At 41.9% G+C, this 16,853-nt stretch overlaps 2 protein-coding genes across 2 annotated transcripts; both read left to right on the forward strand.

The window, feature by feature from the left end:
• Window positions 1-221: 221 nt before the first annotated feature.
• Window positions 222-3,450, forward strand: LOC146423512 (DNA repair protein XRCC1-like). Its single transcript, XM_085044629.1, has 5 exons — window positions 222-243; window positions 533-835; window positions 1,858-1,948; window positions 3,114-3,189; window positions 3,332-3,450. The coding sequence occupies exons 1-5, from the start codon at window positions 222-224 to the stop codon at window positions 3,443-3,445; spliced, it is 606 nt and encodes a 201-aa protein (XP_084900755.1). The 3' UTR covers window positions 3,446-3,450.
• A 2,144-nt stretch (window positions 3,451-5,594) lies between these two features.
• On the forward strand, window positions 5,595-16,078 carry LOC146423513 (persulfide dioxygenase ETHE1, mitochondrial-like). The gene is made up of 8 exons (XM_085044687.1): window positions 5,595-5,704; window positions 9,415-9,559; window positions 10,756-10,901; window positions 12,491-12,620; window positions 13,694-13,783; window positions 15,127-15,243; window positions 15,940-16,018; window positions 16,060-16,078. The coding sequence occupies exons 1-7, from the start codon at window positions 5,615-5,617 to the stop codon at window positions 15,987-15,989; spliced, it is 768 nt and encodes a 255-aa protein (XP_084900813.1). The 5' UTR covers window positions 5,595-5,614; the 3' UTR covers window positions 15,990-16,018; window positions 16,060-16,078.
• Window positions 16,079-16,853: the final 775 nt, after the last annotated feature.

The raw sequence follows: 16,853 nt of genomic DNA on the forward strand, positions 1-16,853 counted from the left end.
TCATATTGGGTTATACTGGTTTATAGTGGGAGATTAAACTGGGTTGTACTGGGAGGTTATACTGGTTTATACTGGGATGGACTGGGAGGGGAAACTGGGATTTACTGGGATGGACTGGGAGGGGAAAGTGGGTTATACTGGGAGGTTATACTGGTTTATACTGGGAGGGGAAAGTGGGTTATACTGGTTTATAGTGGGAGGTGAAATTGGTTTGTAGTGGGATGTACTGGGAGATTAAACTGGGTTATACTGGTTTATACTGGGAGATTAGACTGGGTTATACTGGGATGGACTGGGAGATTAAACTGGGTTATACTGGTTTATACTGGGATTTACTGGGAGGGGAAACTGGGTTATACTGGGAGGATATACTGGGATGTAGTGGGAGATTAAACTGGGTTATACTGGTTTATACTGGGATGTACTGGGAGGTTATACTGGGATTTACTGGGAGGGTTTAGTGTGTTGTACTGGGATATACTGGGAGACCATACTGGTTTATACTGGTTTCTATTGGTCCATACTGGTCCAGACTGCTCCAAACTGGTCCATACTGGTCCATACTGGTCCATACTGGTTTATATCAATCCAAACTGGTCCAGACTGGTCCAGACTGGTGTCCAAACTGGTTTATACTGGTTTATACTGGTTTGTACTGGTCCAAACTGGTCCATACTGGTTTATATCAATCCAAACTGGTCCAAACTGGTCCAAACTGGTCCATACTGGTCCATACTGGTTTCCAGCTCGGATCCCTACGCCGGAAGCACAGAGGAGAACAGCGAGGAGGAGGAGGAGGAGGAGGGGGAGGGGCTGCCCCTCCCCCCTCTGCCCGGTGAGCCACGCCCATTTCCTTAGCCACGCCCATTTCCTTGGCCACGCCCACTTCCGGTCACGCCCACTTCCGGGTTAAATATGACCCCAAAATTTGGAGGTTTTTACCCAAAAATTGGAGGTTTTTCTCCCCAAAATTTCAGGTTTTTTAACCCAAAATTTCCCCCAAAATTGGAGATTTTTGTCACCAAAATTATCCCAAAATTGGAGATTTTTTTACCCAAAATTTCCCCCAAAATTGGAGATTTTTACCCAAAATGACCCCAAAAATTGGAGATTTTTCTCCCCAAAATTTGAGATTTTTCTCTCCAGAATTTCCTCAAAAATTGGAGATTTTTACCCAAAATTACCACAAAAATTGGGGATTTTTCTCCCCAGAATTGGAGATTTTTTCTCCAAAAATTTCCTCAAAAATTGGAGATTTTTTACAAAAAATTTCCCCAAAAAATTGGAGATTTTTTACCCAAAATTACCCCAAAAATCGGTGATTTTGTCACCAAAATTTCGTCCAAAATTGGAGATTTTTGTCACCAAAATTATCCCAAAATTGGAGATTTTTTACCCAAAATTCCCGAAAAATTGGAGATTTTTCTCCCCAAAATTTGGGATTCTTCTCCCCAAAATTTCCTGAAAATTGAAGATTTTTCTCCCCAAAATTTGAGCTTTTCTCTCCAAAATTGCCCCAAAAATTGGAGATTTTTACCCAAAATTTCCCTTAAAAATTGAGACTTTCTTCCCTAAAATTTCAAAAAAAATTGGAGATTTTAACCCAAAATTTCCTCGAAAATTGGAGATTTTTGTCACCAAAATTTCCCCAAAAACTGAAAATTTTCTTCCCAAGATTTCCCTGAAAATTGAGGATTTTCTCCCCAAAATTTCCCCAAAATTAGAGATTTTTTCCCCAAATTTCCCCAAAATTTGAGATTTTCTCCCCAAAATTTCCCCAAAAATTGAGATTTTTTCCCAAATTTCCCCAAATTCGAGATTTTCTCCCCAAAACACTAAATTTCCCGAATTTCCCAGATTTTTTCCAGAACAAAACTTTCTTTTTCCACGGAGATTTCCCAGCTGGGGAGGAGAGAAAACTGAGGAGATTCGCTGTGGCCTTCGGGGGGTGAGACTGGCTTATACTGGTTTATACTGGTTTGGACTGGGAGGAGAAAACTGGGTGGTTTTGGGGTGAAAAATGAGGATTTTGGGGTGAAAAATGGGGATTTTGGGGTAAAAATTGGGATTTTTGGGGAGAAAAATGGAGGTTTTGGGGTGAAAAATGAAGATTTTGGGGGGAAAATTGAACTGGTTTATACTGGGAGTTACTGGGTTTGTACTGGGAGGGACTGGGAGGAGAAAACGTGGTTTTGGGGTGAAAAATCAGGATTTTGGGGAGAAAAATGGGGATTTTGGGGGTAAGAAGGCTACTGGGTTATTCTGGGAGTTACTGGGATTGAACTGGTTTGTACTGGGAGGGACTGGGAGGAACAATCCTGGTGGTTTTGGGGTGAAAAATGGGGATTTTGGGGTGAAAAATGGGGATTTTGGGGTAAAAAATGGGAGTTTTAGAGACAAAAATTGGGATTTTTAGGGAGAAAAATGGGGATTTTGGGGGGAAAATTGAACTGGTTTATACTGGGAGTTACTGGGATGAACTGGGAGGGACTGGGAGAGAAAATCGTGGTGATTTTGGGGTGAAAAATGGGGATTTTGGGGTGAAAAATGGGATTTTGGGGTGAAAAATGAGGATTTTGGGGTGAAAAATGGGAGTTTTAGGGGTTAAAAGGGAACTGGTTTATACTGGGATGGAACTGGAATGAACTGGAATGAACTGGGATGAACTGGGATGAACTGGGATTGGAAAAATGGGGAAAAAACCAGGAAAAAATCAGAAAAAATTCGGGAAAATTTGGGAAGATTTTGGAGGATTTGGGAAGAACTGGGAATGAACTGGGATGGACTGGGATTGAACTGGGATTGAACTGGGATGGACTGGGATGGATTGGGAGGAACTGGGAAGCCCAAACTGGTCCATACTGGTCTCTAACTGGTTTATACTGGTCCATACTGGTCTGTACTGGTCTATACTGGTCCAAACTGGTCCATACTGGTTTATACTGGTTTCTATCAATCCATACTGGTCCAAACTGGTCTATACCGGTCCATACTGGTTTATATCAATCTGTACTGGTCCAAACTGATCCATACTGGTCCAAACTGGTCTATACTGGTTTATACTGGTTTCTATCCATCCAAACTGGTCCAAACTGGTCCGTACTGGTTCCCAGCTCGCTGGCTCCCTACATGGACGACTCGGTGACTCACGTGGTGACCAATCAGCTCTGGAGCTCTTCCTTCCAGGAGGTGTGGCTTTGGCGCGGTGGGCGTGGCCTGGGCGGTGGGCGTGGTTTGGGACAAAATGGGCGTGGCTTGGGCGGTGGGCGTGGTTTGTTTATTTTCGGGTCGCTGGCCCTTTAAGAAGAAGCCCCGCCCCCCCTCTCTCCAGGCTCGGAAGCTCCGCCCCTCGCTGGTCTTCGTGCGTCCTGATTGGCTGCTGGAGTCGGGGGAGAGGCAACGCCCACTTCCGGTTCGGCCGTTCGCGGTGCAGCCTGGGGAGTGACGTCATCGGTGTGACGTCATCGGGGTGACGTCATTGGGGTGACGTCATTGGTTTGGGTTAAATAAAGGAAGTTTTTTTTTGGGTGGAAAAAGTGGAATTTTGGTGGAATTTTGGGGGTTTTTGGGTTGATTGGGGATTAGTTAATGAGGAATTAATAATAATTAATAATAATAATTAATAATAATAAAATAATAATAATTTAATAAATAATAAATAATAATAAAATAATAATAATTAATAATACTATAATTAAATAATAATAAAATACTAATAATTAACAATACTAATAAATAATAATAATTAATAATAATTAATAATATTAATAAATAATAATAAAGTAATAAATAATAATAATAAATAATAATTAATAATAAAAATAATTAATAATACTAATAAATAATAATTAATAATAAAATAATAATAATTAATAATACTAATAAATAAAATAATTAAAAATAATAATTTAAAATTAAGAATTTAGAATTAAGAAATTAAGGATTAATAAAGAAAAAATAATTTTGGGTTGAAGAAAAATCGATCTAAAAAATTCGTATTTTTTTTTACCTGAAAGAGATTTTAGTGTTTATTAAAATTATGGTTTTTTAAAATATATTTTATGTTTTAAAATCTACTTTAAATTAATTAAATATCTTTTAAATTGATGATTTAATTATTTATAAATACATTTATTTACTTTAAGTAATATATTTTAAATTACCTTTTTATTTCAAATATGTTTTAATATTAATAATAATTAATAATCATAGTTAATAATAATAATAATAAATAATAATTAATGATAATTTTGGGTTTAAAATCTATTTTTGCAAAATCTGTTTTTTCTCTAGCTGGGGTAATTTAGCAATTAGTCGATTTAGTAAATTTGAAATTAATTAGCAAATCAGTAAATTTAAAAAATGAATTTTTCTAAAATTGTGTTTTTTAAAATGTTTTTAGAGTTTAAAATTTAATTTTTATATATGTTTATAATTTTTATTTTAGTAATTTATGAATATATTTAATTGTTTTAAATATTAGATTTTAAATTAGTTTTTATTTTAAATATATTTTAAAATCCACACTTAAAAATATATTTTATTTTAAAAAATATTTTTAAAAATACTTAAAAAATATATTTTAAAAATAGACTTTAAAATATACTTTAAAATTTACTTTAAAAATACTTTAAAACAAAATACTTGAAAATACACTTGAAAGTGTATTTTAAAATATAATTAAAACCCAAAAATATACTTTAAAAGTTCTTTAAAATATACTTGAAATATATTTTAAAATCTACTATAAAATAAACTTTTAGAAGATATTAAAATATTCTTTAAAAGAATCTTTTTAAAAATTTTAAAAATATATTTTAAAATTCTTTTAAATGTAATTTTTAAAATACACTTGAAAATATATTTTTAAATATATTTTTTACTTTAAAAATACTTTTAAAATTTACTTTAAAATATAAAAATACTTTTTAAAATACGCTTTGAAAGTATTTTTAAAAATAGAATTAAACCCAAAATATACTTGAAAATAATTTTTAAAATATACTTGAAAATATATTTTAAAATCTATAAAAATATACTTTTTAAAAAAATATATTAAATTTATGTTAAAAATATACTTTTTTAAAAAAAATCTTTAAAAATATACTTGAAAAAAATTTTAAAATGTGCTTTAAAATATACTTGAGAACATATTTTTAAAATCTACTTTTTACTTTAAAAAATACTTCAAAATTTACTTTAAAATACATTTTCAAAATACACTTTCCAAAAAATTTACTTTAAATATGTTTTTAAAAATCGACTTCAAACCACATTTAAAAAATCCCAAACCACATCCAAACCCCCATTTCATTTTCACAACAACATCGAAATATTTTTCCAATCAAACATTTTTATTTAAAATAATAAAATATTTATAAAATAATTAATTTTCCTTTTCACAACCATCGCCGCTTTAATTGGCCCCACCGGCCGCCGTTGCCCCTTTAAATCCCAAGCCACGCCCCTTTCCATTGCCCCTTTAAGAACCCGCTAAGCCACGCCCCCTCCCATTGCCCCTTTAATACCTAAGCCACGCCCCCTTCCCCTTGCCCTATATAAACCCCCAGCGCTCTTAAAGCGGCGATCCTTCCCTGTGGGCCCTACCGCCGCCATGTTGCTCCGCCGGCTCTTCTCTGTCGCGATAGCGGCGCGCGGAGTCGCGACAGCGGCGGGGGAGGGGCGACAGCTGCTGCTGCGGCAGGTGAGGGGGGAGGGGAGGGAATTTGGCGGGAATTTGAGGGGAATTTGGGGGGTTTTGGGGGTTAAAGGTTGGTTGGGGTCAGGTCAGGCCTTGGGGAGGAAGTTTGGGGTTTTTGTGAGGAGATTTTGGGGAAATTTGGGGTTTTTGTGAGGAGATTTGGGGTTTTTCTGAGGAGATTTTGATGTATTTTGGGGTAACTTGTGGTTTTTATGAGATTTGGGGTAATTTTGGGGGGTTTTGGGGTTTTTATGAGGAGATTTGGGATTTTCATGAGGGAATTTGGGGGTTTTATGAGGAGATTTGGGATTTTCATGAGGGAATTTTGGGCTTTTTTATGAGGAGATTTGGGTTTTTTTATGAGGAGATTTGGGTTTTCTATGAGGAGACTTTTTTGGGGTAATTTTTGGTTTTTGAGGATTTTAGATTTTGGGGGATTTTGGGGTTTTTATGAGGAGATTTTGGGGTTTCATGAGGAGATTTGGGGGTTTTTTTGTGGAGGAGATTTTGTGTGAATTTGGGGTTTTTGGTGAGGAGATTTTGGGGTTTTTCTGAGAAGATTTTGGAGTATTTTGGGGTAATCTTGTGGTTTTTTGAGATTTGGGGTAATTTGGGGGATTTTGGGGTTTCTATGAGGAGATTTGGGGTTTCTATGAGGAGATTTGGGGTTTCTGTGAGGAGATTTGGGATTTTCATGAGGGAATTTGGGGGTTTTATGAGGAGATTTGGGTTTTTTTATGAGGAGATTTGGGTTTTCTATGAGGAGACTTTGGGGTAATTTGTGGTTTTTTGAGATTTGGGGGGAAATTGGGGGTTGTATGAGGAGATTTGGGGATGTTATGAGGAAATATGGGGTTTTTATGAGATTTGGGGAAGTTTTGGGGGAAATTTGGGTTTTTTCTGAGGAGATTTTGGGGGAATTTGGGGTTTTTGTGAGGAGATTTGGGGTTTTTATGAGGAGATTTTGGAGTATTTTGGGGTAACTTGTGGTTTTTATGAGATTTGGGGTAATTTTGGGGGATTTTGGGGTTTTTATGAGGAGATTTGGGGTTTCTATGAGGAGATTTGGGGTTTTTCTGAGGAGATTTTGGGGAAATTTGGGGTTTTTGTGAGGAGATTTGGGGTTTTTATGAGAAGATTTTGGAGTATTTTGGGGTAACTTGTGGTTTTTTTGAGATTTGGGGTAATTTTGGGGGATTTTGGGGGTTTTATGAGGAGATTTGGGGTTTTTTTGAGGAGATTTGGGGTTTTCATGAGGGAATTTGGGGGTTTTATGAGGAGATTTGGGTTTTTTATGAGGAGATTTGGGGTTTCTGTGAGATTTGGGATTTTCATGAGGGAATTTGGGGGTTTTATGAGGAGATTTGGGTTTATTTATGAGGAGATTTGGGTTTTCTATGAGGAGACTTTGGGGTAACTTGTGGTTTTTTGAGATTTGGGGTAATTTTGGGGGATTTTGGGGTTTTTGTGAGGAGATTTGGGGTTTTATGAGGGAATTTGGGGTTTTTTGTGAGGAGATTTGGGGATGTTATGAGGAAATATGGGGTTTTTATGAGATTTGGGGAAGTTTTGGGGGTAATTTGGGGTTTTTATGAGGAGATTTGGGGGTGTTATGAGGAGATTTGGGTTTTCTATGAGGAGATTTGGGGGTTTTATGAGGAAATTGTGGGTTTTTATGAGGAAATTTTTGGGTTTTATGAGGAGATTTGGTGTTTCTATGAGGAGATTTGGGGGATTTTTTGGGAAATTTGAGGTTTTTATGAGGCAATTTGGGGAAGTTTTGGGGGAATTGGGGGTTTTTGTGAGGAGATTTGAGGAATTTTTTTGGAAATTTGGTGGTTTTGTGAGGAAATTTGGAGAATTTCTTAGGAATTTTGAGGGGTTTTGAGGGAATTTGGGGTTTTTATGAGGAAATTGGGGTTTTTCTGAGGAGATTTGGGGGGAATTTGGGGTTTTTGTGAGGAGATTTGGTGGTTTTATGAGGAGATTTGGGGCTTTTATGAGGGAATTAGGGGAAGTTTTTGGGGAATTTGAGGAAATTTTGAGGAAATTTGGGGTTTTTGTGAGGAGATTTGGGTTTTTTCTGAGGAGATTTTGTGGGAATTTGGGGTTTTTGTGAGGAGATTTGGTGGTTTTATGACAAAATTTGGGGTTTTTATGAGATTTGGGGAAGTTTTGGGGGAGATTTGGGGTTTTTATGAGGAGATTTGGGGTTTTTATGAGGAAATTTGGGGGTTTTATTAGGAAATTTGTGGTTTTATGAGGAGATTTTGGAGTATTTGGGGGTAATTTGTGGGTTTTTTGAGATGTGGGGAAGTTTTGGGGGAATTTGGGGTTTTTTGAGGAGATTTTGGGTTTTTATGAGGGAATTTTGAGGAAATTTGGGGTTTTTATGAGGAGATTTGGGGTTTATGAGGAGATTTTGGGGAAGTTTCTGGGAAATTTGGGGTTTTTCTGAGAAAATTTGGCTTTTTATGAGATTTTGGGGATATTTTCTTGAATTTTGGGGATATTTCCATCAATTTTTGGTTCCATTTTAACATGTTCTGTGCTGCATTTTTCACACATTTTTTCTGAATTTTTGGGGATATTTTAATTCATTTTTCACAGGATTTTTGCGAATTTTTGGGGATATTTTCATACATTTTTCACACAATTTTTGGTAATTTTTGGGGATATTTTAGTGACATTTTGGGGATATTTTCATGAAATTTTGGGGATATTTTCATAAAATTTTGGGGATATTTTAGTGACATTTTGGGGATATTTTAGTGAAATTTTGGAGATATTCTAATGCATTTTTCACAGAATTTTTGGGAATATTTGGGGATATTTTTGTGAAATTTTGGGGACATTTTAATCCATTTTTCACGCGATTTTTGCCAATTTTTTGGGCATATTTTAATGCATTTTTTGCGTGATTTTTGCCAATTGTTGGGGATATTTTAATGCATTTTTCACACAATTTTTGGTAATTTTTTGGGGCTATTTTAGTGAAATTCTGGGGATATTTTAATGCATTTTTCACTGAATTTTTGGGGATATTTTTGTGAATTTTTGGGGATATTTTAATGCATTTTTCACACAATTTTTGGGGATATTTTAGTGAAATTATGGGGACATTTTCGTGAAATTTTGGGGATATTTTAGCGAAATTTTGGGGATATTTTAATGAAATTTTGGGGATATTTTAGTGAGATTTTGGGGATATTTTAGTGAAATTTTGGGGATATTTTAGTGACATTTTGGGGATATTTTCATGAAATTTTGGGGATATTTTAGTGAAATTTTGGGGCTATTTTAGTGAAATTTTGGGGATATTTTAGTGAAATTTTGGGGCTATTTTAGTGAAATTTTGGGGATATTTTAGTGAAATTTTGGGGATATTTTAGTGAAATTTTGGGGCTATTTTAGTGAAATTCTGGGGATATTTTAATGCATTTTTCACACAATTTTTGGGGATATTTTAGTGAAATTTTGGGGCTATTTTCGTGAAATTCTGGGGATATTTTAGTGAAATTTTGGGGATATTTTAGTGAGATTTTGGGGACATTTTAGCGAAATTTTAGGGATATTTTAATGAAATTTTGGGCACATTTTCCTCCATTCCTCACGCGATTTTCCCCCCAATTCCCGCAATTTTTCAGTGCCACTTTTATCAATTCCCAGCCCGTATTTTACCTCAAAATTTCCCATTTTTATTCCATTTTCAGCTCTTCCACTCCTCCTCGTGCACCTACACCTACCTGCTGGCCGACGCTCTGCGGGGTGAAGCGATAATTATTGATCCGGTATTGGAAACTGTTCCTCGAGACATTCAGTTATTGCAAGAGTTGGGGCTGAAATTGAAATATGCAGGTGGGAATTTGGGGGCTTTTTGGGGGGTTTTATTGCTATTTTCATGTCATTTTTAATGCCTTTTTAGTGCCTTTTTAATGTCCTCTTTAATGCCATTTTAATAACCTTTTAATTCCCATTTTATGTCCTTTTAATTCCCATTTATTTCCCTTTATTTCTCTTTTAATTTCCTTTTAGTTCCTCTTTGAGTTCTCATTTAATTCTCCTTTAATTCCTATTTAATGTCCTTTTAATTACTGTTTAATTCTCTTTTAATTCACTTTTAAATGCCTTTAATTCCCATTTAATTCCCCTTTAAATTCCTATTTAATTCCCTTTTAATTCCCATTTAATTCCCCTACAACTGGGATATACTGGGAGAGAACTGGGAGTTACTGGGATGAACTGGGATGGAACTGGGAGGGACTGGGAGGAAAAACGTGGAGATTTTGGGTTGAAAAATGGGAATTTTGGGGTGAAAAATGGGAGATTTAGGGGTTAAAAGGGAACTGGTTTATACTGGGATGAACTGGGATTGAACTGGGATATACTGGGAGTTACTGGGATGAACTGGGAGGAGAAAACACATCAGTTTTGGGTCGAAAAATCAGGATTTTGGGGTGAAAAATGGAGATTTTGGGGTGAAAAATGAGGATTTGGGGGTGAAAAAGGGAACTGGTTTATACTGGTTTATACTGGTTCATACTGGGATTGAACTGGGAGAAACTGGGAGGGACTGGGAGGGAAAAACGTGATCGTTTTGGGTTGAAAAATGGGAATTTTAGGCTGAAAAATGAAGATTTTGGGCTGAAAAATGAGGATTTTAGGCGTCAAATCCCAACTGGTTCATACTGGGATGAACTGGGATTGAACTGGGAGAAACTGGGAGGGACTGGGAGGAGAAAACACATCAATTTTGGGGTGAAAAATGGGAATTTTGGGGTGAAAAATGGGAATTTTGGGGTGAAAAATGGAGATTTTGGGGTGAAAAATGAGGATTTTAGGGGTTAAAATGGAACTGGTTTATACTGGTTTATACTGGGATGAACTGGGATGAACTGGGAGGAGAAAACACATCAATTTTGGGGTGAAAAATGAGGATTTTAAGGTGAAAAATGGGAGTTTTAAGGGTTAAAATGGGAACTGGTTCATACTGGTTTATACTGGGAACCCGGCGGGGGGCGTGGCCTCGCCCATGACGTCATCCCCCTTCCCAGCCAATACCCACTGCCACGCCGACCACGTGACCGGCAGCGGCGCTCTCCGGCGCGCTCTGGGCTGCCGCAGCGCCATCTCCCGGCTGAGCGGCGCCACTGCAGACCGCCTGCTGCAGGAGGGAGATCGCCTCGAGTTCGGCGAGTTCGTGAGTTTCTGGAACTTTCCAAGGGTTCTGGGGACATCTGGGGACATCTAGGGACGCCTAGGAGTCAGCTGAGAGCCTCAGGGACACTTAGGGACACTTAGGGACACTCAGGGAGCAACTGAGATTTGGGAGTTTCGTGAGTTTCTGTTAATTTCTGAGAGCTTTGGGGACATCTAGGGACACTTTGGGGACATCTGGGGACGCTTTGGGGACAGCTGAGAGCTCTAGGGACATCTAGGGACACTCAGGGACACCTTGGGGACACTCAGGGACACTTTGGGGACACTTTGGGGACACTCTGGGCTGCCGCAGCGCCATCTCGCGGCTGAGCGGCGCCACTGCAGACCGCCTGCTGCAGGAGGGAGATCGCCTCGAGTTCGGGGATTTTGTGAGTTTCTGGAACTTTCTGGGGGTTCTGGGGACATGTGGGGACACTTTAGGGACAGCTGAGAAACTTAGGGACATCTGGGGACACTTTGGGGACAGCTGAGAGCCTCAGGGACACTTAGGGAGCAACTGAGATTTGGGAGTTTCGTGAGTTTCCAGACATTTCTGAGAGCTCTGGGGACACTTTGGGGACATCTAGGGACACTTAGGGACACCAAGGGACACCTTGGGGACATCTAGGGACACTTTGGGGACATCTAGGGACATCTGAGAGCCTCAGGGACATCTAGGGACACTCAGGGACACTTAAGGAGCAACTGGGATTTGGGAGTTTTGTGAGTTTCTGGAAACTTCTGAGACCTCTGGGGACATCTAGGGACACTTTGGGGACATCTGGGGACACTTTGGGGACAGCTGAGAGCTCTAGGGACATCTAGGGACACTCAGGGACACCTTGGGGACACTCAGGGACACTTTGGGGACACTCTGGGCTGCCGCAGCGCCATCTCCCGGCTGAGCGGCGCCACTGCAGACCGCCTGCTGCAGGAGGGAGATCGCCTGGAGTTCGGGGATTTTGTGAGTTTCTGGAACTTTCTGGGAGTTCTGGGGACACTTGGGGACATCTAGGGACATCTAGGGACGTCTGAGAGCCTCAGGGACACTCAGGGACATCTAGGGACAGTCAGGGAGCAACTGAGATTTGGGAGTTTGATGAGGATTTGGAGCTTCTGGAAATTTCTGAGATTTCTGGGGACATTTGGGAACATCTAGGGACACTTTAGGGACACTCAGGGACACCTTGGGGACATCTAGGGACACTCTGGGGACATCTGAGAGACTTAGGGACACTTAGGGACACTCAGGGATCAACTGAGATTCAGATGTTTTGTGAGGATTTGGAGCTTCTGTTAATTTCTGGGAGTTCTGGGGACACTTGGGGACATCTAGGGACACTTTGGGGTTTTTTTGGGGGTTTTAGGGATTTTGGGTTTTTTGGGGGTTTCAGGGGTTTTGGGGTTTTTTTTTAGTGTTTTTGGGGATTTTTTTGGGTTTTTTTGGTTTTCTTGGGTTTTTTTCAGGATATTTTTGGGATTTTTTAGGATTTTTTTTCCCCCCAACCCCATTTTGGGACCCAAATTTTGGGATTTTTTTGGGGATTTTTTAGGATTTTTCCTCCCCCAACCCCAATTTCCTGTCCCCAGTCTCTCCAGGTGACAGCCACCCCTGGCCACACCCCCGGCTGTGTCACCTTCGTCCTGGACGATTCCTCGATGGCTTTTACTGGTGACACCCTGCTGGTCAGAGGCTGCGGCCGGACCGACTTCCAGCAGGGTCTGGACTGGGAGGGAACTGGTTTATACTGGGATTGGACTGGGAGGGACTGGGAGGGACTGGGAGGGACTGGGAGGGGAAAACGGGGTGGTTTTGGGGTGAAAAATGGGGATTTTGGGGTGAAAAATGGGAGTTTTAGGGGTTAAAATGGGGATTTTGGGGTGAAAATGGGACTGGTTTATACTGGGATGGAACTGGGATTGAACTGGGATGAACTGGGAAGGACTGGGAGGTGAAAACGTGGCGATTTTGGGGTGAAAAATGGGGATTTTAGGAGTGAAAAATGGAGTTTTAAGGGTTAAAGGGAACTGGTTTGTACTGGGAGGGAACTGGGAGGGGAAAACGCGGTGGTTTTGGGGGGAAAAATGGGGATTTTTGGGGTTAAAAGGGAACTGGTTTATACTGGCAGAGACTGGGGTTGAACTGGGATATACTGGGAAGAGAAAACATGGCAGTTTTGGGGTGAAAAATGGGGATTTTGGGGTAGAAAATGGGAGGATTTTGGGGGTTAAAATGGAACTGGTTTGTACTGGTTTATACTGGGATGGACTGGGATTGAACTGGGATGGACTGGGATGGACTGGGATGAACTGGGAGGGAAAATCATGGTGGTTTTGGGGTGAAAAATGAGGATTTTGGGGTAAAAATTGAGATTTTAGGGTGAAAAATGGGAGTTTTTAGGGGTAGAAAAACGGGGGTTTTGGGGCGGTAACCATGGTAACCATAGTAACCAACCTCCCATCACCCGGTAACCATGGTAACCACCCGGTAACCATGGTAACGGTGCGGTTGCCATGGTAACCAGGCTGTGCCCACACCCTGCACCGCTCCGTTACCATGGTTACCATAACCCTGCAGCTCCGTTACCATGGTAACCATAGCGCTACCATCCCGGTAACCATGGTAACCATCCCGTTGCCATGGTAACCAGGCTGTGCCCCCTCCACCGCTCCGTTACCATGGTTACCATAACCCTGCAGCTCTGTTACCATGGTTACCATAGCGATACCACCCCGGTAACCATGGTAACCCTCCCGTTGCCATGGTAACCCTCCCGTTGCCATGGTAACCAGGCTGTGCCCGCACCCTGCACCGCTCCGTCCACCGGAGGATCTTCACTCTGCCCGAGAGCTGCCGGATCTACCCGGGACACGATTACAGCGGTGGGCGGGGCTTGGAACGGGGTGGGCGGGGCTTGGGAAAAGGGGCGGGGCTTGGGAAAAGGGGCGGGGCTTGGGGAGAGGGGGCGGGGCTTGGGGGAGAGGGGGCGGGCTTGAGGGAGGGGGCTGGAATGGGGTGGTGGGGCGGGAAAATCGGGGTGAAAAATGGGGGTTTTGGGGTGAAAAATGGGGATTTTGGGGTGAAAAATGGGGATTTTGGGGGAGAAAATGGGAGTTTTAGGGGTTAAAAGGGAACTGGTTTGTACTGGGGGAGACTGGGAATGGACTGGGAGGGACTGGGGATGGAACTGGGAGGGACTGGGAGGAGAAAACTGGGTGGTTTTGGGGTGAAAAATGGGGATTTTAGGGTGAAAAATGGGGCTTTTGGGGGAAAAAATGGGAGTTTTAGGGGTTAAAAGGGAACTGGTTTGCACTGGTTTATACTGGGAGGGACTGGGAGGAGAAAACGCGGCGGTTTTGGGGGGAAAAATGGGGATTTTGGGGTGAAAATATTGGGATTTTGGGGTGAAAAAGGGGAACTGGTTTATACTGGGATGGACTGGGAAGGAACTGGGAGGGACTGGGAGGAAAAATCACGGAGGTTTTATGGTGAAAAATGATGATTTTAAGTGCAAAAATGAGGATTTTGGGGAGAAAAATGGGGGTTTTTGGGGAAATAAATGGAACTGGTTTATACTGGGAGGAACTGGGAATAAACTGGGATGAACTGGGAGGGACTGGGAGGACAAAAACCGGCAATTTTAGGGTGAAAAATGAGAATTTTGGGGGAATAAATGGGAACTGGTTCATACTGGGATGAACTGGGATGAACTGGGAGAAAAATAGTGGCGATTTTAGGGTCAAAAATGAGAATTTTAGTGTGAAAAATGAGGATTTTAGGGGAAAAATGAGGATTTTTTGGGGAAATAAATGGAACTGGTTTATACTGGTTTATACTGGTTTGAACTGAGAATAAACTGGGATGGACTGGGATGGACTGGGATGAATTGGGATGAACTGGGAGGACAAAAACCGGCAATTTTAGGGTAAAAAATGAGAATTTTAGTGTGAAAAATGAGAATTTTAGGGTGAAAAATGAGGATTTTTTTGGGGAAATAAATGGAAACTGGTTCATACTGGTTTATACTGGTTTGAACTGGGACGAACTGGGATGAACTGGGATGAAAATAGTGGCGATTTTAGGGTGAAAAATGGAGATTTTGGGGTGAAAAATGAGAATTTTGGGGTGAAAAATGAGGATTTTGGGGAAATAAACGGGAACTGGTTTATACTGGTTCATACTGGTTTATACTGGTTCATACTGGTTTGAACTGGGAGCTCTCCAGGTCACACCATGTCCACCGTCGGGGAGGAGAAACTTCACAACCCGAGATTGAAACTGGGAGAGGAAGAGTTTGTGGAGCTAATGGGGAAACTGGAGCTGCCCAGGCCCCGGCTGATGGGTGAGACTGGTTAGACTGGTTATACTGGGAGGGACTGGGAGGGACTGGGAGGAGAAAACGGGGTGGTTTTGGGGTGAAAAATGGGGATTTTAGGAGGGAAAATGAGGATTTTGGGGTGGAAAATGGGAGTTTTGGGGGTTAAAAGGGAACTGGTTTATACTGGGATGGAACTGGGGGGGAACTGGGATGGACTGGGATTGAACTGGGAGTGACTGGGATGGAACTGGGATATACTGGGAGGGACTGGGAGGGAAAAACGCGGCGGTTTTGGGGTGAAAAATGAGGATTTTGGGGGGAAAAATGGGAGTTTTAGGGGTTAAAATGGAACTGGTTTGTACTGGGATGGAACTGGGAGGGACTGGAAATGAACTGGTTTATACTGGGATATACTGGGAGAGACTGGGAGGGAATTGGGAGGGACTGGGAGGGAAAAATGTGGAGGTTTTGGGGTGAAAAATGGGGATTTTGGGGGTTAAAAGGGAACTGGGTTATACTGGGATATACTGGGAGGGACTGGGAGGAGAAAACTGGGTGGTTTTGGGGTGAAAAATGGGAGTTTTAGGGGTTAAAATGGAACTGGTTTGTACTGGTTTATACTGGGATTGAACTGGAATGAACTGGGATGGGAATCCCAGCCCCTCCCAGTCCCTCCCAGTCCCTCCCAGTCCCTCCCAGTCCAAACCAGTTCACCCACAGACATCGCCGTTCCCGCCAACCTTCGCTGTGGGATTCAGGACGAGCCTTAGCCACGCCCCCTTCCTCCAGGCCACGCCCACTCCCTCCTGGCCACGCCCCCTCCCTCCTGGCCACGCCCACTTCCCCAGGCCACGCCCCTCCGCCTGGCCACGCCCCTTCCCCCTTCCTAATTAATTCCCTAATTGCAATAAAGAGCAGCGATTGGCTGATGAGTGGGCGTGGCCTGAGCGCGGGAAAGCCACGCCCACCGAGCGGTGACGTCATCGGGGGAGGGGGGGAGGGGAAAGGGGTTTGACCTTTGACCTCCCAGAGTGCTTTGCGGGGAGAGAGGTGAGAGAGAGAGAGGAACTGGTTTATACTGGGAGGGACTGGGAGAGACTGGGAGCAAACTGGGAATGGACTGGGATGAACTGGGGGGGAACTGGGTGGGACTGGGATATACTGGGATGAACTGGGATGGACTGGAAGGGAACTGGTTTGTACTGGGATGGACTGGGATTGAACTGGGAGTGACTGGGGGGAACTGGGATGGAACTGGTTTGTACTGGGAGGGAACAGGGAATGGACTGGGATATACTGGGATGGACTGGGAGGGACTGGGATGGACTGGAGGGAACTGGTTTGTACTGGGAGGGAACTGGAGCAGGACTGGGATGAACTGGGGGCTTACTGGTTTATACTGGGAGAGACTGGGATGGACTGGGAGAGACTGGGAATGAACTGAAGGGGAACTGGTTTATACTGGGAAAGACTGGGATTGAACTGGGGGGGACTGGGAGGGACTGGTTTATACTGGGAATGGACTGGGAGCAACTGGAACAGGACTGGGATGAACTGGGGGTGAACTGGTTTATACTGGGACAGACTGGGATTGAACAGGGAATAAACTGGGATGGACTGGGAGGGAACTGGTT

This window comes from Lichenostomus cassidix, unplaced genomic scaffold, assembly GCF_008360975.1.
Source record: "Lichenostomus cassidix isolate B80296 unplaced genomic scaffold, HeHo_3.0 HiC_scaffold_37, whole genome shotgun sequence".
Taxonomy (NCBI): domain Eukaryota; kingdom Metazoa; phylum Chordata; class Aves; order Passeriformes; family Meliphagidae; genus Lichenostomus; species Lichenostomus cassidix.

Bases quoted from the DNA above. Each gene is read 5' to 3' on its own strand.
- LOC146423512 (XM_085044629.1), top strand. From the start codon at position 222: ATGTACTGGGAGATTAAACTGG. The intron at 1,949-3,113 runs GTGAGACTGGCT...ACTGGTTCCCAG, and splicing joins TTCGCTGTGGCCTTCGGGGG to CTCGCTGGCTCCCTACATGG. The intron at 3,190-3,331 runs GTGTGGCTTTGG...CCCTCTCTCCAG, and splicing joins GGAGCTCTTCCTTCCAGGAG to GCTCGGAAGCTCCGCCCCTC.
- LOC146423513 (XM_085044687.1), top strand. From the start codon at position 5,615: ATGTTGCTCCGCCGGCTCTTCTCTGTCGCGATAGCGGCGCGCGGAGTC. The intron at 9,560-10,755 runs GTGGGAATTTGG...CCCCCTTCCCAG, and splicing joins GCTGAAATTGAAATATGCAG to CCAATACCCACTGCCACGCC. The intron at 10,902-12,490 runs GTGAGTTTCTGG...TCCTGTCCCCAG, and splicing joins GCCTCGAGTTCGGCGAGTTC to TCTCTCCAGGTGACAGCCAC.